Genomic DNA, 24,364 nt, shown 5'->3' on the forward strand with positions numbered 1-24,364 from the left:
TGGGTAAAAGCCATGGAGGAAATGTCTGAATTTGATTTAGAAGGGAAAAAGCACTGGTTGCAAATATACCATTGTGCTGCTTTAGCTGACTTGCATAGCAGTTTTCTGTCTCTTGCAGTTTGCCCATCACATGTTCTAAATTTTTTTTAATCATACATTTTAATCCACTTGGACTCTGGTATGTACTAAACTATATTTTGTTTATAACAGGGTGAATATGTGGTATCTGCTTGCGGCGGTCACCTCGTCGTCTGTTTCTTCAGGAAGAAGAAGCTTTACAGGTGAGGGCAGACAACTCCAGCTAGTAATTGCTTTGCTGCTTTGAATATGCATCTGTTGCTTCTGAACTGGCCAGGAATTTGCTGTTTCTTACAGAAGTGTCCGTAGCCCTGATAACACTAATGCTTATTAATGAAGAAAAGAAAAGAAAAACCCACATGGTGATATCCAAACTGTAGTTGGAGTTGACCAGTTGAAATCAATGTGTTTAATTCTATTGACTTTAGGGGATTTATTCTGAATATGACTTAGCTGGATATCTCCCAGCTATTAATATCTTTGGAGAAGGAAAGGCTAAAGAGGAAAAGGTGAAAGTAAACCGCTTCTGGTGCAACAGGACAGCGGGATGAGCGTCAGAGTGCAAGGAAACGCCAATTATCTTCCCGCCGCAGTGGTACCTATTTATCTACTTGCACTGGTATGCTTTCGAACTGCTAGGCTGGCAAAGCAACGGGAGCTCACCCCGTCGTGCAGACCCAAACTACCAACTTTCTGATCGGCAAGCCCAAGAGGTTCAGTGGTTTAGACAACAGTGCCCCCGCTCCTTTTATCTACTAAGGAGTAAACCCTATACAAATCTGGAGTGGAATTTCCTAAGTGGATGGTGCCTTTGTGCCTCCTTCTGGCATCTCCTGCAGCCAAACTGGTTCCAAACATAATGCTCTGCTTTCCTTTGGACCACAGCGAGGCTGGGGGGGTGGGTCTTGTCGTCTGGGCAGTCCAGGATCTCCATACACACTATCCAGGTTTGACTTCACACACACACACACACCCAGCGCATTCCATTGTCTCTTGAGACAAATGAATGCCAACAACAACAAAATGAACCAGTGATAGTACTGTAAATCCCATAGGATAAGGCTTGGAGGAGCAATAGAAGCTGCCTTCTATATAATCATTTCATACGTCCAGACCGGATTCTCTCCCAGCCATAGCTGGAGGTCTTGGAACTTTCTGCATACAGAGTATGTGCTGTCCTGCCTGTACCTTGTAGGGACGCAGGTTTAGCTGTTGTCTAAACCACTGAGCCTCTTGGGCTTGCTGATCAAAAGGTCATCGGTTCGAATCCCCATGATGGAGTGAGCTCCTGTTGCTCTGTCCCAGCTCCTGCCAACCTAGTAATAATAACAATTTATTATTTGTACCCCATCCATCTGGCTGGGTTTCCCCAGCCACTCTGGGTGGCTTCCAACAAAGTTTAAAAATACATTAAAATGTCACACATTAAAAACTTCCCTAAACAAGGCTGCCTTCAGATGTATTCTAAATGTCAGGTAGTTGTTTATCTCTTTGACATCTGGTGGGAGGGCATTCCACAGGGCGGGTGCCACTACTGAGAAGGCCCTCTGTCTGGTTCCCTGTAGCTTTGCTTCTCGCAGTGAGGGAACCACCAGAAGGCCCTCGGCACTGGACCTCAGTGTTCAGCTGAACGATGGAGGAGGAGACGCTCCTTCAGGTATACTGGGCCAAGGCTGTTTAGGGCTTTAAAGGTCAACACCAACACTCTGAATTGTGCTTGGAAACATACTGGGAGCCAATGTCGGTCTTTCAGAACCAGTGTTATATGGTCTCGGTGGCCGTCACCAGTCTAGCTGCCGCATTCTGGATTAGTTGTAGTTTCTAGGTCACCTTCAAAGGTAGCCCCACGTAGAGGGCATTGCAGTAGTCCAAGCAGGAGATAACTAGAGCATGCAAAACTGTGGTTAGACAGTCTGCGGGCAGGTCGGGTCTCAGCCTGCGTAACAGATGGAGCTGGTAGACAGCTGCCCTGGATACAGAATTGACCTGCACTTCCATGGACAGCTATGAGTCCAAAATGACTCCCAGGCTCCACACCTGGTCCTTCAGGGGCACAGTTACCCCATTCAGGACCCGGGAGTCCTCCACACCAGCCTGCCCCCTGTCCCCCAAGAACAGTATTTCTGTCTTGTCAGGATTCACCCTCAATCCATTAGCCGCCATCCATTCTCCAACTGCCTCCAGGCACTCACACAAGACCTTCACTGGTTCTGATTTAAAAGAGAGGTAGAGCTGGGTATCATCCACATATTGATGAACACCCAGTCCAAACCCCCTGATGATCTCTCCCAGCGGCTTCATCTAGATGTTAAAAAGCATGGGGGAGAGGACAGAACCCTGAGGCACCCCACAGGTGAGGGCCCAGGGATCTGAACACTCATCCCCCCCACCACTTTCTGGACACAGCCCAAGAGGAAGGAGCGGAACCACTGTATAACAGTGCTGCCAGCTCCTATAGACAGTCCAGAAGGATGTTATGGTCTATTGTAACAAAAGCTGCTGAGAGATCCAACAGAACCAGGAAACAGCTCTCACCTTTGTCCCTAGCCTGCCAGAGATCATCAACCTAGCAGTTTGAAAGCACGCCCATGCAAGTAGATAAATAGGTACTGCTGCGGCGGGAAGGTGAACGGCGTTTCCATGTGCTCTGGCTTCCGTCACGGTGTCCTGTTGTGCCAGAAGCAGTTTAGTCCTGCTGGCTCCATGACCCGGAAAGCTGTCTGTGGAAAACACTGGCTCCCTCAGCCTGAAAAGTGAGATGAGCACCGCAACCTCATAGTTTCCTTTGACTGTCCAGGGGTCCTTTACCTTTACTTTGTCAGAGTGAGCACAATGGAAAGGAAAACTGCTGAAGTTATACAGAAAGAGCATGTGCTCTTCTTGCATGTTCCTAGTGGCAGATACTACTGCATCAGAAATGCTTCGGGGGGGGGGGAGATTTATGCGATGGTTGCTAGTACATCCCAGAAATGGAAAGGTATTCCCCATCCACCTTCCTTGCACTGTTGAGCAGCCAGGGATTAGTTGACATTTCTTTCAGCTCAGTCCAGCCAAACTAACTTAAAGCCATGACTCCTGTTTTTGAAGCTTTTCTGTAGATGGGAAATCCAGAATAAGCGATTTCTTCACCTGCGTAGCCTGCCACCCAAAGGAAGATTGCATAGCAAGCGGACACAGCGATGGCAAAATCCGGCTGTGGTGAGACAAACGTTTGCTGTTATTGCCAGTGGTTTTCTGATAAGCATGCATATCCTTCCTTGCTGTAATCTTGCAGTGCAAGTCTGCAGTACAAAGGCACAGTTTCGGCCTCTTCTCCCTGCCAAAGCTTGCGATAAAATGCGCCTCTGATTCCAGCAGAGAAAGTTTCTGTCTTAGAAGGTGTTGATTATGGAGTGGTAAAGATATACAGTGGTGCCCCGCAAGACGAACGCCTCGCAAGACGAAAAACCCGCTAGACGAAAGGGTTTTCCGTTTTGGAGGCGCTTCGCAAAACGAATTTCCCTATGGGCTTGCTTCGCAAGAAGAAAGCCCATAGGGAAATCTCCGGGGACCTCTTTTAAATGCTAGCGGTGGGGAGCAAAGCCTTTCCCCCCCCCCTCCGGCCTTCAGAAGAAGTCCAGGAAGGCCGGCGGGGGCCGAAAGGCTTTGCTCCCCACCGCCAGCATTTTAAAAGCAGTCCGGGATAGCAGGGAAGCGCTTCTCGCTATCCCGGAGGGCTTTTGAAGACAGACGGGGGGCAAAAGTCTTTGTCCCCCCTGCCTGCCTTCCCGGGGGCTTTTAAATCGCCCCGGGGCTGTCCCGGGGCGATTTAAAAGCCCCCGGACGGCTTTTGAAGGCAGGCGGGGGGGAAGCAAAGACTTTTGCCCCCCGCCCGCCTTCAGAAGAGGTCCAGGACCTCCTCTGAAGGCTGGCGGGGGGCAAAAGTCTTTGTCCCCCCTGCCTGCCTTCCCGGGGGTTTTTAAATCGCCCCGGGACTGTCCCAGGGCGATGTAAAAGCCCCCGGATGGCTTTTGAAGGCAGGCGGGGGGGAGCAAAGACTTTTGCCACCCGCCCGCCTTCAGAAGAGGTCCTGGACCTCTTCTGAAGGCGGGCGGGCGGCAAAAGTCTTTGTCCCCCCTGCCTGCCTTCCTGGGGGCTTTTAAATCGCCCCGGGACAGCGGAGTAGTCCTCCGCTGTCCCGGGGTTTTTAAAATGCTGGCGGGCGGCAGCAAAGGCTTCGCTGCTGCCCGCCAGCATTTTCAAATCGCCCCGGGACAGCGGAGACGTCTCCGCTGTCCTGGGGGCTTTTAAAATGCTGGGGGACGGCAGCGAAGCTTTCGCTGCCGCCCGCCAGCATTTTAAGATTGCCCCGGGACAGCGGAGAAGTCTCCGCTGTCCCGGGAAGGCAGGCGGGGGGGGGAGCAAAGACTTTCGCCCCCCCGCCAGCCTTCAGAAGAGGTCGGGGGACAGACTGTCCCCGGACCTGGTCTGAAGGCGGTTTCCATAGAAACGCATTAATTGATTTTTAATGCATTCCTATGGGAAACCGTGCTTCGCAAGACGAAAAACTCGCAAGACGAAAAGACTTGCGGAACGAATTAATTTCGTCTTGCGAGGCACCACTGTACTTGGGGCAGCTGGAGGCAAAGGAGAAGAGGCCTGCTGAACAATTTAATAGTTGTTGGAAATATCTACTCTAAATCTTCATACTTGAATAGTGGCAAGAGTGCATATCTGTAAGTGAGCAAGGGCTGTTTATCTGTTACATATATAGTCAGGTCTTCTTCCAAAGAACTCAATAATAATAATAATAATAATAATAATAATAATAATAATAAATTTTATTTATATCCCGCCCTCCCCAGCCGAAGCCGGGCTCAGGGTGGCTAACAACAATAAAATAATACAACATTCTAAAATCATTTCATTATAAAATTAATTCAAATCAAATTGATGGCAACCATTGGGCTAGAGTTTTGTGAAGATTGCCAAAGGAGGGAGTCAGGCTATGCCGTGGCCAAAGGCCTGGTGGAACAGCTCTGTCTTGCAGGCCCTGCATAAAGATGTCAAGTCCCACAGGGCCCTAGTCTCTTGTGACGGAGCGTTCCACCAGCTTACATGTGGTTCCCAGGGCTCCTGACCTGACCAAACCTGCTTAGTTGCAGTAGCAGGACTGCTCCATCTGCCTACAGACCATTCTCATGGTTATTGGTAAAAGACCTGGTATTGAGGCTTCTGGCCTTAATCCAGTTTTAGTTGTCAGTGGGCAAGTAACCGAGGGAGAGGATGGATGCACCATGTGTATTGGAATACACCTTGGGATCTACATCCCACTAGAAAGGACTGCAATGCAGGTGGACCACATTTTATTTGGGCTTTGAATGCGACATCACCTTTAGGCCTGCAGTTTCCTGTCTGGTGAGCAGTCCCCATGTGAAAGTCTATTGATGCCAACAGAGCTCTTTAGCTGAATCACAGTGCCATGTTTTTATTCTGTATGCAAAGCACAGGAGAATATAATTAGAACCCGAGAATTTCCCAAGGTGCTTCAAGTATCTCTTGGTGCACCAGTCCTCCTCCTCAAGATCCCTAACTTGGAAAGTTTGCCCTAAATTGAATGGTTTTTCCCCCCGCTCTAGGAGAAATTTTAATCACAAGAAAGAGTACACGTACTCCACAATGCACTGGCACCACGGTGAAGTTATGGATCTCGCTTTCACTGTTGAAGGTAACGTTACCCAAGCTAGGAACATTTCCTGTTTCAATTCTCTCACCTCTTCCATCACCTCACCAGTGGCCTTGAGCAAGTCACTTTTCTAGCAATCTCTCCCCGTGCAGATTCACCCATCTGCAATATGATAGTTCTGAAATTCTACTCTCTTGAATTTGATTTCTGTTTTCTGTATGTGGCTTTGAGATCCTTTTGAAGATGAAGCAGTTAAGAGAATTTCTCAACAGATTCCCAACATTCTCTTCAGAAAACACTTGTGAACTGCTCTTGATTTGAAATACGCTATATAAATGTACAGCAGTGTCAAAGCAAAAGAGTTAGATCTCCTCAATACATCTTGCATAAGTGTGGAAGTTTAGAGATGGGACTGTGGCAAAAGCAACAGAGTTGTCTGTGTGTTGCATAAAGACAGAGATAGCTAATCTGGTGCCTTCAGCTCTAGCCACCATGGCCAATTTAGGGGGATGATTAGAGTTGTAGTCATATTGTGAGCACAAGGTTGGCTACCCCTGCATAAAAGTGCTTCGTGCCACTCTCTTTGGGTTGACAGGCAGAAGTAAACTGTTTCGGTTCTTCAACAAGCAGAGGAAGTAGGAATTTAATCCTCTCGCAAAATGGAACTAAATAAAAATTGTTTTTCTATGTTGAAAGCTGTGAAGATAAAATCTTGTTGACCTCAGCGGGAACTTGAAGTGACCCACCGCAGTGTTTATTTTATTCTTGGCTTCCCTCCGAAACAGGAAGCAGTTTGACCTGGCAAGTGGGGGGATTTTGTTGTGTTGCAACATAACTATTTGCTTCATAAACACAATCCAGTTGCTCCTGATCTTCTTGTTGCTGGGTTTTTTCAGTTCTTATAGTCAGGCACACAAGAGCCCACGCAGTCTGTGTCCACATGTTTGTATATTATTTATTACACTTGCATTTGTGTCCATATGGCAATTGTGCATCAAACTCAGTGCATGCCTATCTACTGGGAAGTAAATCCCATTGGGTTCACTGAGCCTTAATCCCAGGTATACGTGTATAGGACTGCAGCCTTGGTCCTTTTCAGCATCTAAACCTAGATCAGGGTTGCACAACCTGTGACCTTCCAAATGTTGTTGGACTACACCTCCCACCATCCTCGATCACTGGCTATGCTGTCTGGGGCTGATGGGAGTTGTAGTCCAGAAACATCTGGAGGGCTGAAGATTGTGCACCCCTGTCCTAGATTAATGTATATGGCAACAGGTAATGATGCCCTCCGAGACTGTAATATCCATGGAGAGTAACCAGATCTGTGGCAAGTCACATTGCTCCAGTTGCACTGAGCAGTATGCTGTGTGTGTGTGTGTGTGTGTGTGTGTGTGTGTGTGTGTAAAGTGCTACATTTCTAAGGCACACAAATTTTGTTCGGTTTGATAGGAACTAGCCTCCTGAGTGGCGGAATCGAGTCTGTCCTGGTGCAGTGGCGAGATGGGTCAGATGCGAAGAAGGAATTCTTGCCCCGGTTGGGATCCACAATAGAGCACATCTCCGTCTCTCCAGATGGAGCCTTCGTTTGTACCTCGCATGCAGATAACAGTAAGTCCAAATGGGGGAGAGAAACCTACCTCTTTATAATGTCAAACAACCGTGGCTGTTTGGGTTTTGAAAGGTGATAACCTCCTTAAATCAGTCATTTATATCCAAGCAGCTCCAGCTTCAAATTTCCATGAGCGCCTGAGCCATGGATTGGAAACCAACAGTAGCCCTCTAGGTACTGTAGGACTACCAACTCCCATCAGCCCCAGAGGTCAGGGATGATGGGAGTTGTAGTTCAACAGCATCTGAAGCCACCACCAGCACCACCCCGGCCCTTTCCCTCCCTGCTTTGTGATTGGCATCTCTCTGTTTATTCTATAGGGCTTGTGGGGAGGGTTGCTTTCTCTGGATTTATATTTTTATCCCCTGTCGCTCCATGAGGATCTTCCTGCCTCAATTAAGCCCAAACCCAACGATGAACTGGCTTTCTTTCAGTGCCAGTTGTATGCCTGAGGTTGTACTGGTTTAAAAGACCCTTAAGCAGCTGTACATATGAATGAACAATGTTTATAACGGTGAGGCTGTGGTGCTCTCCCAACTGGAAAGTGGGGGCCACTACTGAAGAAGCTTGTTCAAGAATGACTCCCAGCCCTAATAGTTAATGGGGCCTTTTCAGCCAGTCTGAAAAGATTGGGGAAGTACTCATGGGAGAAAGAGTTCTCTGTTCCCTAGTGAAACTGATTAACAGGCTTACAAGATAAGCACCAGAACTTTTGATTTAGCACAGCAGCCAGAGAAGCAAATCTAGGATGGGTGTGGCATGCTCCTTGTATCTCATAGCAGGCTCATTCTGAAGTAACTGTGATTTCCAATCTGCCTCAGCCCCTTGCCCATTAGTTACTAGGGCATGTTCAAACATTTTAAAGTCCCTCCTTTCAAGGAAGGGATGTTGTTGTTTAGCCATGTCCGACTCTTCATGACCCCATGGACCAGAGCACGCCAGGCACTCCTGTCTTCCACTGCCTCCCACAGTTTGGTCAAGCTCATGTTGGTAGCTTTGAGAACACTGTCCAACCATCTTGTCCTCTCTCATCCCCTTCTCCTTGTGCCCTCCATCTTTCCCAACATCAGGGCATTTTCCAGGGAGTCTTCTCTTCTCATGAGGTGGCCAAAGTATTGGAGCCTCAGCTTCACAATCTGTCCTTCCAGTGAGCACTCAGGGCTGATTTCCTTCAGAATGGATAGGTTTGATCTTCTTGCAGTCCATGGGACTCTCAAGAGTCTTCTCCAGCACCATAATTCAAAAGCATCAATTCTTCGGCGATCAGCCTTCTTTATGGTCCAGCTCTCACTTCCATACATCACTACTGGGAAAGCCATAGCTTTAACTATATGGACCTTTGTCGGCAAGGTGATGTCTTTGCTTTTTAAGGAAGGAATATCAACCGGCAAATCTAACTAAGGCTGACCATATGTGCTGTTGACCACCACATCAGTCTTGGCCATACCAAGTGGAGTTCTGCATCCAATAACATTCCTGAGCTGCAAGCCATAACTGGCCATTTGAAGTGCACCATTTTTTTCTGAATAAAATGTTTTATGCCCAGAGAAGGCCATCTGAAGCCCTCTAGATGCTGTTGCATGACAAGTTTCCCACTCCTGTTCTATGGGCTGATGCAGATTCTGAATCATCATTTGGTAAACAATAGGCCTTTTAATGCTCTGCCAGCTTTCATTCTTAACCTTATTAACTTTCTTTTAAAATTCATGTAGAAATAACCATCATACACAGCAACCTGAAGGTCTCCACAGTCATTCAAGGATTGAGCAGAGGTATGTTTGCTTCAGAGAGCTTATTTATATACCTGCGTATCTCCTTTTCTCCAAAGAAACTGCATTCCAGCTCAAACCATCTGTTTCCTTTCAGGCAGTGATGTCAAGGCTGGCTTGATGGTTGACCCTCGAACTAAAGCTTTGGTTCTGAACGGCAAACCAGGCCACCTGCAGTTCTATTCGCTGCAAAATGACAAGCAGCTTTACAATGTAAGTTAGGCCAGTGGTGATCTAATGGTAGCTCAGGACTCACTTGGTATGTCTTAGCTGTGCTCTCGTCACAGTGGTAAATAAGGATGAGGGCTAGCAATGCTATTTGTGGCTGCTGTTTGGGGTTGTTGGTTTCTTTTTTAACATTAACTGGACATATAATTTCTGCACAGAAACAAAATACTACTAAGGCTGGGCGGTATCTGGTTTTCAACATCATGATACAGTGGTACCGTGGTTCTCAAACTTAATCCGTTCCAGAAGTCCATTCCAAAACCAAAGCATTCCAAAACCAAGGCGCACTTTCCCATAGAAAGTAATGCAAAACGGATTGATCTGTTCCAGACTTTTAAAAACAACCCCTAAAACAGCAATTCAACATGAATTTTACTATCTAAGGACATAAAATGAAAGCAGTAAACAATGTACTGCAGTCACACATGCAATCAATTAGTAGCTGAACTGGGTCCCACACAGTCACAAAAACAAAACAAAAAGAGCTGCCTAAACAAAAACGCAAAATAAATAGCAAAAACAGACCCCAGCGTAACACTCAAAACAGAAGTGTGGCACTCAAATCGGAAGCATAACACTCAAAACGAGCACGTTCAACTTCCAAAAAAAGTTCACAAACTGGAACACTTACTTCCAGGTTTGCAGTGTTTGGGTTCCAAGTTGTTTGAGTACCAAGGTGTTTGAGAACCAAGGTATCACTGTATATCATGGTGTCTGTAATAAGGATGGAGATATGTAGAGACATTGGCTGGCTTCAGGGGTTTTCCCACATCGTGATTTTTGCATAGCTTGCATACACATATACGAGATGTATTGATATATCACGCAGCCCTAAATACAACCCTGGCCTAGATGGCTGGAGAACAAGTAGTGAACACAAGGTGCGGGGTGGCAGTGTTGCTGTAGGTAGGATGAGGCTAAAGTATTGCAAGAAAGGCTTTGCTGGAGGTAGTGGGGAAAGCAGCACAACTCGGGGGCAGGAAGAAGCATATCAGATGGCATTGGGATGAGAGTGGGTGATGCAAATAAAGAGGTGCAAAGTGCATATGTGTTTCTTCACCAGTAGCTGGCTTCAAAGTGTTGGTGCTGACCTTTAAAGCCCTAAACGGCCTTGGCCCAGTATACCTGAAGGAGCATCTCCACCCCCATCATTCTGCCCAGACACTGAGGTCCAGCACCAAGGGCCTTCTGGCGGTTCCCTCCCTACAAGAAGTGAGGTTACAGGGAACCAGGCAGAGGGCCTTCTCAGCAGTGGCGCCCGCCCTGTGGAATGCCCTCCCATCAGATGTCAAGGAAATAAACAACTATCTGACTTTTACAAGACATCTGAAGGCAGCCCTGTTTACAGAAGTTTTTAATGTTTGATCTTTTATTGTGCTTTTAATATTCTTTTGGAAGTCACCCAGAGTGGCTGGGGAGGACCGGCCAGATGGGCGGGGTATAAGTAATTAATTAATTAATTAATTTTATTATTATTATTATTATTATTATTATTATTATTATTATTATTATTCATTGACTGACTGACCTTCCAAATGTGCATGAGCCCATAAACCTACTTCATCTCTTCTTTCAAAAAATTGCAGTTGGATATTGTGCAGCAGGAGTATATTCATGAACACGGGCTGAACCAGATTGAGTTAGTGAAGGCTGCGTTTGATTCCGAAGGCAACTGGCTGGCTACTGTAGAACAGCGGCAAGGAAGCAGCAGCGATCTTGAAATGTACATGAAACTCTGGGCTTATGACGAGCAAAAGCAAAGGTACTCATTCTTGCATTGTCTAGCAAGTTGGCAGAAAGCCGATTGTTTCAGATAATGTAGATTTGTCAGTCTCAAATGTTTTCATTGCCCACACTTGCTGCCCCCATTAAACCTGTGACAAGATGGGTCTTCAGGTATGAGTATAAAAGGGGAGCATGCATGTGCAGTTGTTGCACGACATTACTTTATCCATGCACATGTGCGCACACAGATCCCCCTGACATGTGTCCTAGTGGCATGGCTGCTCCTGTTCTGTGGCCGCTGTCATGTTGGTCGGAACCTATGTAACAGTATCCACCAAGGCAGATATGTGCCTCTTACTATGGAAACAGAAGCTCCTGCAGCTGAATGGGACACATCTGTGGGCAGCCTGAGGAAGTGGGCCTGCCCATAAAAAAACAAGTCTGAAGTAAGAGACTAGGGTGATCTCTGCTGTTTCCAAGAACTCTTCTTGTTGCGAGGCTTTTGGGGGTAAGCTGAGAGTTTGTTTGAACACCAAGTGAGAACCCAGAGGCTCAGGGTGGGTGTGTCTCTCTCACACACACACGCATTCATTCATACCTTGGATCTCAACACCTTGCAAGTTGAACATTTTGGCTCCCAAACGCTGCAAACCTGGAAGTGACTGTTCCGGTTTGCAAACTATTTTTGGAAGTCTGACGGGGCTTCTGCGGCTTCCAATTGGCTGCAGGAGCTTCCTGCAGCCAATGGGAAGCCGCGCTTTGGTTTCCGGATGTTTTGAAGGTTGAACTGACTTGCGGAACGGATTCCGCTCAACTTCCAAGGTACGACTGTATATATGTAACTTTGAATTAATTACCATTTTATATGTAACTCTCTACTGTCACAATATTCTAAACAAAATTTTAAAAAATCCTTCAAATAGCACCTTAGAGACCGACTAAGTTTTTTATTGGTATGAGCTTTCGTGTGCATGCACACGTCTTCAGATACCACTTCAGATAAGTGTGCATGCACATGAAAGCTCATACCAATGACAAACTTAGTTGGTCTCTAAGATGCTACTGGAAGGAATTTTTTTATTTTGTTTTGACTACGGCAGACCAACACGGCTACCTACCTGTAACTACAATATTTTAAGTTACTTGTTCATTTTTTTGTACACTGCTTACAGATCCTTTTATTAGCATTAAGCGGTATAGAAATTAAATAATCAAGATAGCAAATTGAATCCAGTCAGATGAAATGAAAATGAAAAAAAAATATAAAAAATCTCCATCCTTTTTATTTTATCTATCTTATTTTCGTAGGGTGGGTGGGTGGTTATAATGTCAAAGTATAATGCTTACGGTGATCGCAATCCAACATAGAGTTAGGTGCCCTTAAGCACCGTGGCTTCAAGGAATCTCTCTCCTCCTTTCTTGCAGCTTTACTCTGAACACAAGAATAAACATGCCGCATGAGGATTGTGTCACAGCTATGTGTTTCCGTTGCACAGACGCATCTGAAAATATAACCCCGACTTTGGTAACAGCTGGCAACGATGGGCACTTCAAAGTCTGGATGCTACTGGTTGACAATGATGGTGAAAGTGAGTAAAAGGATGGTGGTGTACCTGTAAAATACTACATTGTGCTTTTATTCACCATAGAGAGGGGGGAAATCCTCTTCTCTCTGTTTACTGATAAGGGCAGGGGACTTGAAACAAGGCAGAGCAACACTTTTATCCTTCCGTAGATTCACATAGTGTGCTTCTGATGCCTTTAGATTGTGTTTGTTTCATCCTCAGGTCAGAAACAAGAGCTTCCCACAGAAAACACAGGGCAAGTCTGGGATTGTTTTCTTTTTTCGTTTTGGTTAATACAGTGGTACCTCGGGTTACATACGCTTCAGGTTACATACGCTTCAGGTTATAGACTCCGCTAATCCAGAAATAGTGCTTCAGGTTAAGAACTTTGCTTTAGGATGAGAACAGAAATCGGGTTCTGGCGGTGCGGCAGCAGCAGGAGGCCCCATTAGCTAAAGTGGTGCTTCAGGTTAAGAACAGTTTCAGCTTAAGAACGGACCTCCGGAACGAATTAAGTACTTAACCCGAGGTACCACTGTAAATTGTATTTATTAGTTTTCAATTACAGTCCAGTAATAGCCGCATTATAACAAAACCAATTTACAGGGAATTGCTGGGTTTTACGGGGGGGGGGGGGACCCAAACTGAAATCAATGGAAAACTTGAGGAGGCAACTTATGGATAGGTTGCAATATCACCAGATACACAAATTAGATAGAAAGAATTTATTTTTGGACCAAAGCTCACAATTTTTTTAAAAATTCTTACAACATAAGGGTAAACTTCGGTTTAAAATGTATAATTTTTAATTAGAATGGGAAACAAAAGACGAGCTTGTTAAAGCTTCAGTGACATACTAGGCAATAGATATATGACACAACATAGATGCGACCTGAAATTTGCTGCATGTTATTCATTGAGAAAGAACTACTTGGAAATGATTCATAGATGGTATTTAAGTCTGAGTAGGTTGGGTAAGAATTAATAAGGCGGAATCAGATTCATGTTGGAAGTATAAATTGAACTAACTTTCAGAGGAGGGTTGCCGAATCATAAATGTAGAGAAGAAATCTTTAAATAAAGAAACCATAGGCTCTCTCCCCTCCCTCCCAATCTTTTGCATCAAATGAAGTCTTATCACAAATGTAAACCTTAAAGTCCTTGCAGTTGGTTTGTTCCACAGTTTGTGCTCTCATCTCTTCTACCACACACCTGTACTTTCGTCCAATTAAGCTCTAATTAACAGAAGAACCTCTGCTTCTTAATGGCGGCATTGGAGGGTTTTCACCAGGCAAAGTGCTTTTGCACTCAGTGCCTCTGCCCCCCGTATTCCATGCCAGAGCGAGAGCCAGGTACCGAGACAAACTGCAAGTGAAGCCCATTCCTCCTATCCCTGGGGGTGGAATTTGCAAGGATAATTTACCCTCAATCACCCTTTGTCCTTCACCTACAATCCCCTGCCTGCAATCTATTAAGGCAGAGTGGAACCGGAAGCCAAGTCTGGGGTTGTTTTCAAACAAAAAGGCATATGTCCCTATGCCTGGCATTCAGCAAAAGACATATAGTACTCATTTAATGTGGTATAAGAATATAGTGCCTCTTTAATGTGGTGCTGACGACTCCTACAACACAAGTCTGAAATTGGCCTTGGACACCTCCCAGGAAAAACAGCTGAGGTGGTCACACACCTCAACTATCCTTTTTCAAGATTTAAGTACTTCCTTCTAATCAAAACAGTGAGTCATGTTTGTGCCAGGAAAAGCCTACACGCTTGTGATCACTATCCCAGAATTGCTGTTGAAGTTGATGTCAGCAGAAATATGCAATTTAAATAAGGTAATGGCTTATTTAACGTTTGATTGAATGCTCAAGGAGCGCACACAGTTAGGTATTAACTAAGTGCCCTCACCTGATTCCAGGATTTCTGCTTGCCCACAGGAAGTGTGGCACTTTTGTCTGGTGACCATGGCAAATCCCAGCCTCAAAAGCTTCAGCTATGGGCAGGGGTCATCTCAGCAATTGCACAACAATCCCCATACCCCAGGCATAGGCAAACGCGGCCCTCCAGATGTTTTTTGGGCCTACAACTCCCATCATCCCTGACCACTGGTCCTGTTAGCTAGGGATGATGGGAGTTGTAGTCCCAAAACATCTGTATGGCCAAGTTTGGGGATGCCTGCCTTACCCTCTTCCCAGTTTCAGGGTTAGGAAGAAGGTAGGGAGTGCTGTGGCCACATGTCCAAACAGTCAAGCATTCCCCCGCCACTCCACTTCCTGCCCTAAGAAGGAGGGCATGGTGGAAGGCTGCTGTTCCAATGCAGGGCCCAATGTGTAAGCCCCGCCTCCCCTTATGGAAAAGGCAATGAAGGATTCTTGGTCTTCTGCAGCCAAAGAGAGACCAGGAAACTTCCCTTTTCCACCGAAGGTCTGGGTCGCCTTGCCACATGATGCATCCAAACTTTCAAGGGGTGAGACAAGTGATCATAGTTCTTGGCTTGGGTACCAAAGCCAAATGGAAATTGTGGACCCTTGCCTTAATATTCTTTCATACTATTTATCATGTTACTCAGTTTTAACACATATGTCCTGTTATAAACGTGTGGGATTTCTTTCTCTTTAACAGATCAAAGCATAACTTGGGCCTGCGACTTCGTAGGAAGCTATCACAACTATCAAGCTACAAATTGCTGTTTCTCCGAAGATGGCTCTTTGCTTGCAGTCAGCTTTGACAAAATAGTCACTGTGTGGGACTCGGAACTGTGGGATCTGAAATGTACTTTCTGCCATCTTCCTGGGACTATACGGTAAGTAACCATGTGCTCCTTTAATTTAAATCAGTTTTTTTAAAAAAAAGGTTCATTGAAGCATGTAATGAAACTAATCTAATATTTCCCCAAAGTTTTTAAAGCAACAATCCTTATTATTTTCCTTTCAGAAACTTCTTTATTGGGCCCTTCTGAGCTTTCACAAGAATCGTTGGTTTTGAGGGAAAGATCTTTAAATACCAACAAAGCTCTGCAACAAAATCAGCTTATTTTTTACATGTGTCCAAAATAATCTGTGCAGAACTAGAAATTGCATTGGGTGGGAAACAAACGCCCATCTTCCCTCCTGCAGCCACCAACCTTCCCTCAAATTTTGCTCCAGATGGTCCTCAATCCTCTGGAGCAGATTATTGGGCTCATGGAAGTTTGGGGCATGAGTAGGAAGTGGAAGTTCTGTCATGTGACATTGGGTGTTGCCTATAGTTTGATTTCAACAAGACTGCAGAAATACCTTCCGCTTTTGGAATTACATCTTCCATGCTGCTTGCTTCCCCTGTCTAGTTTATTTATTGCAAAAGTTTCCTAAAGAAATCTTGCCCTGCTTTTTTAGCACCTGCCCACACCGGTATTATCTTACGGGGGATTACAACAGAACGGGTTTGCTAAGAAGCTGTAAGCTCTACAATTAGCCTGAGAAATGCCTCTCTGTTTATTTAGAGTAAACATTTACCTGGTTGCAAGGAGGGGGGGAGGGAATCTCCCTTGTTGGAATTAGAGGGTCATAAAATAAGAGTCTGAGCGCAAACAAAATTGCTCTTGAGATCGAGAAGAAAGAGAAAGGTTGTGTGGTGGTTTAATGGAAAGACTTCAACCAGTCCTGACTCTTGAATCCCTGATTCGCCTAGGCATCAGCGGTGCCCATTGTAACCCACTTTTTAATGTGTGGCAGGTCTCCAAAACTAATAAACTGCTTTCTTTTGAGCACACATATAGTCTTTCACTTAAAATTACTTACTTAAACCTTATACTAAAGCATGCAGAAGGTAGATTCCCATCTTTTACCAGTCTGTGAGGTATGAGCTCTTGAGCAAGGATTGGGGAAAACGAAGCATGGCACCTAAGGCAGACATGGCTGGCCTCCCGCCTGTACCCATTTCAACCATGGAAATAGCAGAAGTAGCTGCCTGAAGTGAGCTAGGGTTGTCTTAGATCAGGCATGGGCAAACTTGGCCCTCCAGATATTTTGGGACTACAACTTCCATCATCCCTAGCTAACAGGACTAGTGGTCAGGGATGATGGGAATTGTAGTCCCAAAAAAATCTGGTGGGCCAAGTTTGCCTATGCCTGTCTTAGATTATATAGTGACCCTACGGCGAAATATCTCATGGACACGACTAATTAACATTATCTTTGTTATTTATTCTTCCAGAAACCTGTGTTTTGGGAGGCAGAGTTGTTCAAAATACCTTCTTGGCACCACCAACACTGGATTTTTGTGCTGTTGGAACTTGCTGAGCTGTACATGTAAGAACATTTTATCACCTTTCCTTCCTTCCTTCCTTCCTTCCTTCCTTCCTTCCTTCCTTCCTTCCTTCCTTCCTTCCTTCCTTTGATTAAAAATTGGTCATTCTGAGAGAACCCAAGGAGACAAATTGCTTTATATTTCAGCTTAATGCCAAATATTTTTAGTTTTTATTTATCCAGTCGTTGGAACCGTATCACATAAAATTATACGGCAGGTATTGTTGCTGAATCCCCAAACGACCTCCTCTCCCCTGTTCAGATCCTCCCTTTGAAAGTTCTCCTAGCTGCATTTATGGTTTGAATTAATTCTAGTTCCGTCCTCCATTGCAAAGCATATCCTTGGGAGTCTGTGGTTCTCCTTCATAATCTGGTTATTTTGATTTTCAGTGGAATGGAGTGCCCAATTAAATGTCATTGTTCTGCAGCCAGATTGTCTGTCTGAGAACATCGTCGCGGTTTCATCCCACTCGGAATACTCAGATGGTGAGCATAAAGACCTCTTTCATTTTTGTTAAGGATCACTGGCCAAAACTGCAGACCCATACTGCCCAGGAAAATATTTTACTTCCTTGGACTTGAAAGCCACTTAAAATAACTCTTTAAAATAGGCCGCTCTTGTCTACATGGAAACTATATCATGGTTTGGATCTTAAGACAAGAAAGTTTGCTGACGGAATGTTTCTCACTCCCCTTGTACTCAAACCTAGCTTTCAGACTTCCCCATAAGCCTCTGGTTTTCCTCTGTGAGAACAGAATCCTGGACCAAGTGGACTGTTCTTTCCCCCCACAACTGCATCCCCAAAATGCCCATCTATAAGATCGCTGGTCCTTCTGAACCAGGCTGGAGCATGGTGGGATTGCTGGGTGAGAGGACAAGTGCTCCAGAATTGGTTGGCCCGAACTTCCTTGTGTCTTGGCGCCCAAACCCCTTTTATCTAGGGCATGCATCCCCAAACTCTGCCCTCCAGCTGTTTTGGGACTACAATTCCCATCATCCCTGACCACTGGTGCTGTTAGCTAGGGGTGATGGGAGTTGTAGTCCCAAAACAGCTGGAGGGCTGAGTTTGGGGGTGTCTGATCTAGAGCAAGGTGCTCTTACCATTACCAAAGTAGGGCAATCTGTCTAGCAGACCTTTGGGATACCATGTCGCTTAGAGCCTTGCCCTGAGATCTGTTTTCTGGGTTGTAGATTCTCATTATAAGAAAGCTATTTTAATGAAAAAGGCCACCTGACAGTCTTGGCACCACAGAGCCTTTTAATAACTTCCACCCCCTACTGGGCTAGATCAGGTGAGCAATAATATCTTGTTCACATTCCTTGTTTTCTGCACGTGGGGTGGTTGTTGTCAAAAAGTTTAAAGTCTATGGTGGGGGAAAAGCCTATTTCCATTTCAGGAGTTCCTTTTAACTGTTCTTTATCCTGCAATGTGTGATACTCTACAGCTGGGTTGGGCAGCCCATGGTCCTGCAGATGTTGCCTGACTACAATTCCCATCATGCCCTGCATTTAGCCACACTGCCTAGGGCTGATGGGAGTTCCCCATCCCTGCTCTATAGCCTATTTCTCACTGAGGTGGTACAGTCCAGTGACAGGTTTACCAACTGACTGAGAACTAGGCCTGTCATGCTGTATCTTGGTCCATACTAATCTTTATTGGTGGAACTCTGTAGACAGTGGACTGGTTTATTTAGACTTCGTTGATAGGTTCCCATATAAGTACCAGGAGCTATACTGAATGTATGGGGTTTTTTATCATTTTGTGATCATGCACTGACTTCAGACCTCAGAAAAGCAACGCGGAAAGCGGTTCTTAAAGACTAAAATTCTCTTTTTCTTCTTTTTCTTCCCCTCAGTATTTGTATTCAAACCCTGTGAGCCGCAGCCTTTGTGTATCCACAGAAAGGTCTGCAGGGGCCAAGTCCGGTGTGCTGTCTTTGTTCCAAGAGATCTACCCGAGTCCGTTCATTCAGAAAAATATCAGTGGCTCAGCCAATCTCAGTTTTACTTCTTGACTGAAACACTTGTAAGTGTTTAAATGCGCATCCGGGACAATATTGCAATGAGTTGTTAAGTGCTCAGAAAGCCAAGTTGTTGTGCTAGTCATTTCTGTAGCCTTTTTCAGCTCTGCTACCCTTACCTACCATTAACATGGTGAGACAGGACGAGAGGTCATCATTTAGCCGCAAAGCTCACAGGGGGACTTCGAGTCAGTTGAGAGCTAAACCTGAATCCCTCACTTTGGAAATCAATGTTGTGCCTGATTTCGGTACATATGAATTGCTCCCTTTCTTGGTATAAGTTTTCTGGACAACACTGCTTTAACTCAGAAATCTTCTGCTTCCTTTCATTAGGGGAGATGGGTGATAGTTCAGTAGGCAGGGCAAGAGACTCTAAATCTCAGAGTCGCTGATTCAAGTCCCACATTGGGCTACAGATTCCCGCGTTCTGGGTTTGGATTTGGATTTTGGATTTGATATCCCGCTTTATCACTACCCTAAGGAGTCTCAAAGCGGCCAACAATCTCCTTTCCCTTCCTGCCTCACAACAAACACTCTGTGAGGTGAGTAGGGCTGAGAGACTTCAGAGAAGTGTGACTGGCCCAAGGTCACCCCTCAGCTGCATGTGGAGGAGCAGGGAATCGAACCTGATTCACCAGTTTACGAGTCCACTGCTCTTAACCAGTACATTGGACTAGATGACCATTGGGGTCCCTTCCAACTCATATGTTTCTGTTCTGTTCTAGTCTAAATGTTAGCTAATCATGTGAGTTTTAGTTTCATAAGGGTAAAATCAATCATCTTGACAAAGCTGGCATACATTGTTTCTTTTTGATTCCTTCCTAAAATAAGAAAGGGAAATGCCTTGACTACAGGGGTGCCTTTCTTCCACAATTTTATCCGTACTTCAGCTAAAATATTGTCAGGTGATAGGGATATAGACCGATAATATTGTCATTTTTACCTGTAGTCTGTTAAATCACGTAGTTTTATTTGGTCCCAAACAATACTGTTAAATATTAATGAATATCCCCAGTGTCCCTTGAAGAGAAAAGAGAAATCGTTTCAAACGGCATTGAACTTTTCGTGCTTCATGTGATATCTCTCCTGGATTTTGTTTTTAATGAGTAAATGTTTACATTTCTTAAGTGCACATGCTACAAAAATCATCTGGATTGTGTGCCATATTTTAAGACTCACCAAAATCCTACCGAAAGATTGTTTTTCGTAACAGTGTTTCTTCCTTCCTAATGTTTAGGAATTGATGACATTTAGCACAAAGACCCCAGAAGAGAGACTTACACCTTCCAGCAGACAGGTAATTGTTTTTTAAAAGAAATGAACAGGAATTCTAAGAGTCTACATTCCATTCTGTGTGATTTGATTGAACTGCCCTGTATTAAAAATCAGTTTGACTTCTATTAAGTTCCGGATCCAAAGATCCCCTTCTGGGTGGTGTGCAGTGCATCATGGTGGGACTGCAGAGGTAGAGGATCTACTTTGGAATAGATCCTTGAGCGCCACAACCCCATAGTTGCCTTTGACTGGACTTACCCGTCCAGGAGTCCTTTACAGTTTTTACCTACCTTTTAAAAAAAATAAATCTGCATCACACTTGGACTTTGGGGGGGGGGGAGTTCTATCTTAAACTGCTTTATCAATAAAGAAATGCATGAAAAGCTAAGCTTTTGGCATTTGCCCAAATTTAAATTATGTCTGCCTAGGCAAGGATGAAGTGAGCACTTAATTCTGTTTATGCTTTACTCATAAATAAGAAGTGAGCTGGAAAAAAGATACCTGCCTTTCTAATTTTTACAATTGCAAAAAGAAAATATTTTTGTAATTGCCCCCCAGTATACATAAAAAGGTACAACTAGCCCAGCATAAAGCCTTATAACAGCCATCTAGAGCCATACAGTGGGCCAGGAAATAAATGGTGGCAGATCTCAGGCTGCCAATGGGACATTTGGCCCCAACAATGTTCAGGAGGCCACCCAATTTGACTTCACCCCCGGAGGCGCACTCCACTGTCTTTGGAGACAGACGGATGCCAATAACAAGGAGCATAACTAACTTTTGAATAACATATGGCTGGATCCAACCACTAGTAATTGCGGGGAGTGGGGGGAGTCTCTCAAAAGAAGGTGTTGGGTTTTTCTCTTAGCCTGCTTGCTTGCTGTTAAAGTGTGCTGTCATTGAATTCAGAGGGATTCTCATTACAGCTTTGCCCTCAAGAACTTCTAATGGTTCTTTATATATCCAAAAGAAAAGGAGCCAGTCATGTAAGGAAGCCATTGGGGACAAACCTGGGAATCCTGTGCCCCTCCAGAAATTGTTGGACTCCAGTTCCCATTAGCCCCAAGCAAAAGGTTGGGGATTCTAGGGGTTTGCTTAACTTTCTCCAGTTGCACTTCCCCCCTCCTTTAATTTAATAACTTTGGACACCATGGTGGGTGGGAGGGAGGTAGGGATTAAGTACCCTATTCTGTTCTTTAACTCGGGTCTGTTTTCTCCATCACCACTTTTTAGTTGGCAGTTGAAGAGAGCTTCCCCATGACTCCTTTTTACCTGCTACTGGGAAAGCACCAGCAACAGAACAAAGGGGCTACAGAAACTGGGAGACTCCCTGTTCAGAAGAACTTTGCACAAGAATCGCCTGCCGTCAAAGAAGTAAGAATAAACACGATGCCTGTTCAGGAACATGCAAATATTGGCTACCATTTAACAAGCTTTCCTTCTTATTGTGTCCTTTTTTTTTTCTTTCCTCCCCAGCTTCTTCACACTCCAGCTCATGTCTTACCATCTGCCTCTTTCCTGTGCCCCATTTTTATCAACTCACTGCTGATATCCAAAGCCAATAAAAGGTAAGAAGCCCTCAGTTTTTTAAACGTTTGTTTTCGAAGGGAGCCGACAATAAAACTGAACTTTACAGAACAAAAGAAGGTCACGGACAACATTTCCCCCTCTCCGCTTACATTGTGAGGTGGTGGTTCTTCACAAAGCTGAGTTAAGAGGGCATTAACATTACCGTTATCATTGTCATAGAAACGGAAGCATTTACACCGTTATCATTGTCATAGAAACGGAAGCATTTACACCGAGGTGTCCTTTGAAAATGACTCTTGCCCTATAGGAGGCACAGCCACATTCACAAAAGATATGAGTGAGAAGAGAAGGTGTTAAAACATACCATATACACACCTGACCATAATACGCCCCTAGTTTTTAGAGGGGGAATGCAAGTAAAAAAATATTCTTTAAAGGGAGCGCTGAGCAGAGCCTTTATGCATCCCAGGCCCTGCTCAGCGCTCCCTTTCACGAGCCGCATGGAGCGTGTGTGCGGCACTTGCAGGCTTTTCCCCTAGGAGGGAGAAGAGACTGCCCTTCTCCCTCCTTGGGGAAAAGCCCCCAAGAGCCACACACACGCTCCACATGGCTCTTTAAAGAGAGCGCTGAGCAGAGCCTCCCGCCTGCATTCGCTCCATAAGATGCACAAACATTTCCCCTTTTTAGGAGGGAAAAGGTGCATCTTATGGAGCGAAAAATATGGTAATTCTCCTATTTGGGAACCTGGCATGATGACACATATTTGGTGGGCTAGAGAACCTCATGTCTGAGGTTGTATTCAGACACGGGGCGTTATTTCATCATTTCCCGATGATTAACAGTAATGTGTCAATTCTTACATTCCTTTGACACAGCATAACTTTCTTCCATTAGAGAACACTGCCTTTTTGATCAGTATACTGCCATGTCACACTAAATTTTAAATGTTTGGAAAGGACAGTGTGCCAGAACTTTGCCTAAAATTTCATCATGGAATTACAATGCAAAACTGCAGTTTTCTGGGTCACTGCGGCTGCAAACGTATTTTTTTCTGAAAACAGGTAACACAGAATTCAGCACTAAACTTTGGCTAGATTCCACTAGTTTTCCAAAAGTGGCTTTTACGTCATGCGAAAGATCACATAAGATATGTAAATACAGTCATACCTTGGTTTTCAAACAGCTTAGTTCTCGAATGTTTTGGCTCCCGAACGCCGCAAACCCGGAAGTGACTATTCCAGTTTGCAAACTATTTTTGGAAGCCGAAGGTCCGACGGGGCTTCCACAGCTTCTGGTTGGCTGCAGGAAGCTCCTGCAGCCAACCAGAAACCACGCTTTGGTTTCCAAACGTTTTGGAAGTCGAATGGACATCCGGAACGGATTCTGTTTGACTTCCAAGATAGGACTCTAAAGGAAACATTGTGAAAATGGAATTAAGTGCTGTCTCAACACAGCCTGTGACCTGTGTGGCTAGGCCCAGCATGTTCAGTAGAATATTTTATAAAATACTGAAAGGTTTAGTGTGTATTAGTATGAGAGGTTGTGTGTAAAACTGAATCCTAGCAAAGGCTAGATTTAAAGGCACCTCCACTGCCTATACACTTCAGGAACATTTCTGGGCCTTTCCCTGCCGTGCCTGTTTACGGAGTATTTTCTTTGTGTCAGGATGCATTGAAAAGCTTAATTCCCTCCTAATTTGTGTTTCCTGCCAATCTCCCACTGCTTCAGATTATTCTGCAACCCTTATAATTCCCATTCTCTTATTGGTGACTTGTGTGGAAACTTTTTTCCACTTTTAAGAAGTCCACGTCCCCCGTCATACTAAAGCTTATCATATTCATGAGAATCTTGAGAAAAGTATCTACAACCCAGCAAATATTCTAGCTCTGAGACTTGTTATAAATGTCTCAGTGGTCTCAAATGCACATTTCTATTGATCCTTCCATTTGTATTTTTATAGCACTAGTGAAGTTGCCAATGAAGTGGAAATGGAAAGCGACAACAGCGAGAATGAATCGGAGGAGGAGGACACGGAAGTTGCTAAAATGGACTCAGAAGCACCACAGGCGACAGATTGTTTGGAGGACAACATTCCACCTAAATTGTCAAAAGAAGAAGAAAAAAAAATGCGCCAGTTAAGAAAAATGGACTACAGCTGGGCATCTGTTCTCTAGACACATAGTATTGTGGACTATATGTATTTATATTTCTTACCAATAACTCCACAAGATGTCATTCTTTCAAATAAAGGATTGCGATTTTCCAGGATGCTTCTTCACTTCATGGAATAAATTGCAACAAGTGTCTCCCGCAGTGAAGTCTTTGAAGCAAGCATTTCTATGGTTTATTTACAGAAAATGTGGTTTTGTAGGGGAAACAATTCAAAACAACTGCATGCTTCTACCTCTAGGTTTTATCCAAGGTCCAACTGGTTTTACAAAGTGTTGAGGTTTTGAAATGGGAGTTGCTCTGGAAATGGGAAGATTTGCCATTATTGTTTTCTGAAAGCACAGTGAACAATCATAGCACGAGGCACCCGTCCTTCAGGAGGGACGGCAAACTTGCTGAACGAAATGGAAGTATTTATTAATCTACATTCCTAAGACGT

The 24,364-nt window shown here is 44.7% G+C and overlaps 1 protein-coding gene across 2 annotated transcripts in view; it reads left to right on the forward strand.

Annotated features, from left to right (window-relative positions):
* Positions 1–24,019, forward strand: part of WDR75 (WD repeat domain 75) — a 34,944-nt gene extending 10,925 nt beyond the window's left edge. For both annotated transcript variants that reach the window (XM_081916867.1, XM_081916868.1), the window contains exons 6-21: positions 211–281; positions 3,166–3,276; positions 5,697–5,785; positions 7,196–7,354; positions 9,068–9,127; positions 9,222–9,337; positions 10,939–11,114; positions 12,503–12,666; positions 15,266–15,446; positions 16,838–16,932; positions 17,320–17,415; positions 18,787–18,956; positions 20,189–20,248; positions 21,460–21,600; positions 21,703–21,794; positions 23,717–24,019. In XM_081916867.1, coding sequence (XP_081772993.1) covers positions 211–281; positions 3,166–3,276; positions 5,697–5,785; positions 7,196–7,354; positions 9,068–9,127; positions 9,222–9,337; positions 10,939–11,114; positions 12,503–12,666; positions 15,266–15,446; positions 16,838–16,932; positions 17,320–17,415; positions 18,787–18,956; positions 20,189–20,248; positions 21,460–21,600; positions 21,703–21,794; positions 23,717–23,930 — 1,995 coding nt within the window. In that variant the 3' untranslated portion in view covers positions 23,931–24,019. The remainder of the gene's footprint in view (positions 1–210; positions 282–3,165; positions 3,277–5,696; positions 5,786–7,195; positions 7,355–9,067; positions 9,128–9,221; positions 9,338–10,938; positions 11,115–12,502; positions 12,667–15,265; positions 15,447–16,837; positions 16,933–17,319; positions 17,416–18,786; positions 18,957–20,188; positions 20,249–21,459; positions 21,601–21,702; positions 21,795–23,716) is intronic.
* The last annotated feature ends 345 nt before the right edge of the window (positions 24,020–24,364 follow it).

The sequence above is a fragment of the Podarcis melisellensis genome, assembly GCF_964234715.1.
Source record: "Podarcis melisellensis genome assembly, chromosome: 1".
NCBI classification, from domain to species: domain Eukaryota; kingdom Metazoa; phylum Chordata; class Lepidosauria; order Squamata; family Lacertidae; genus Podarcis; species Podarcis melisellensis.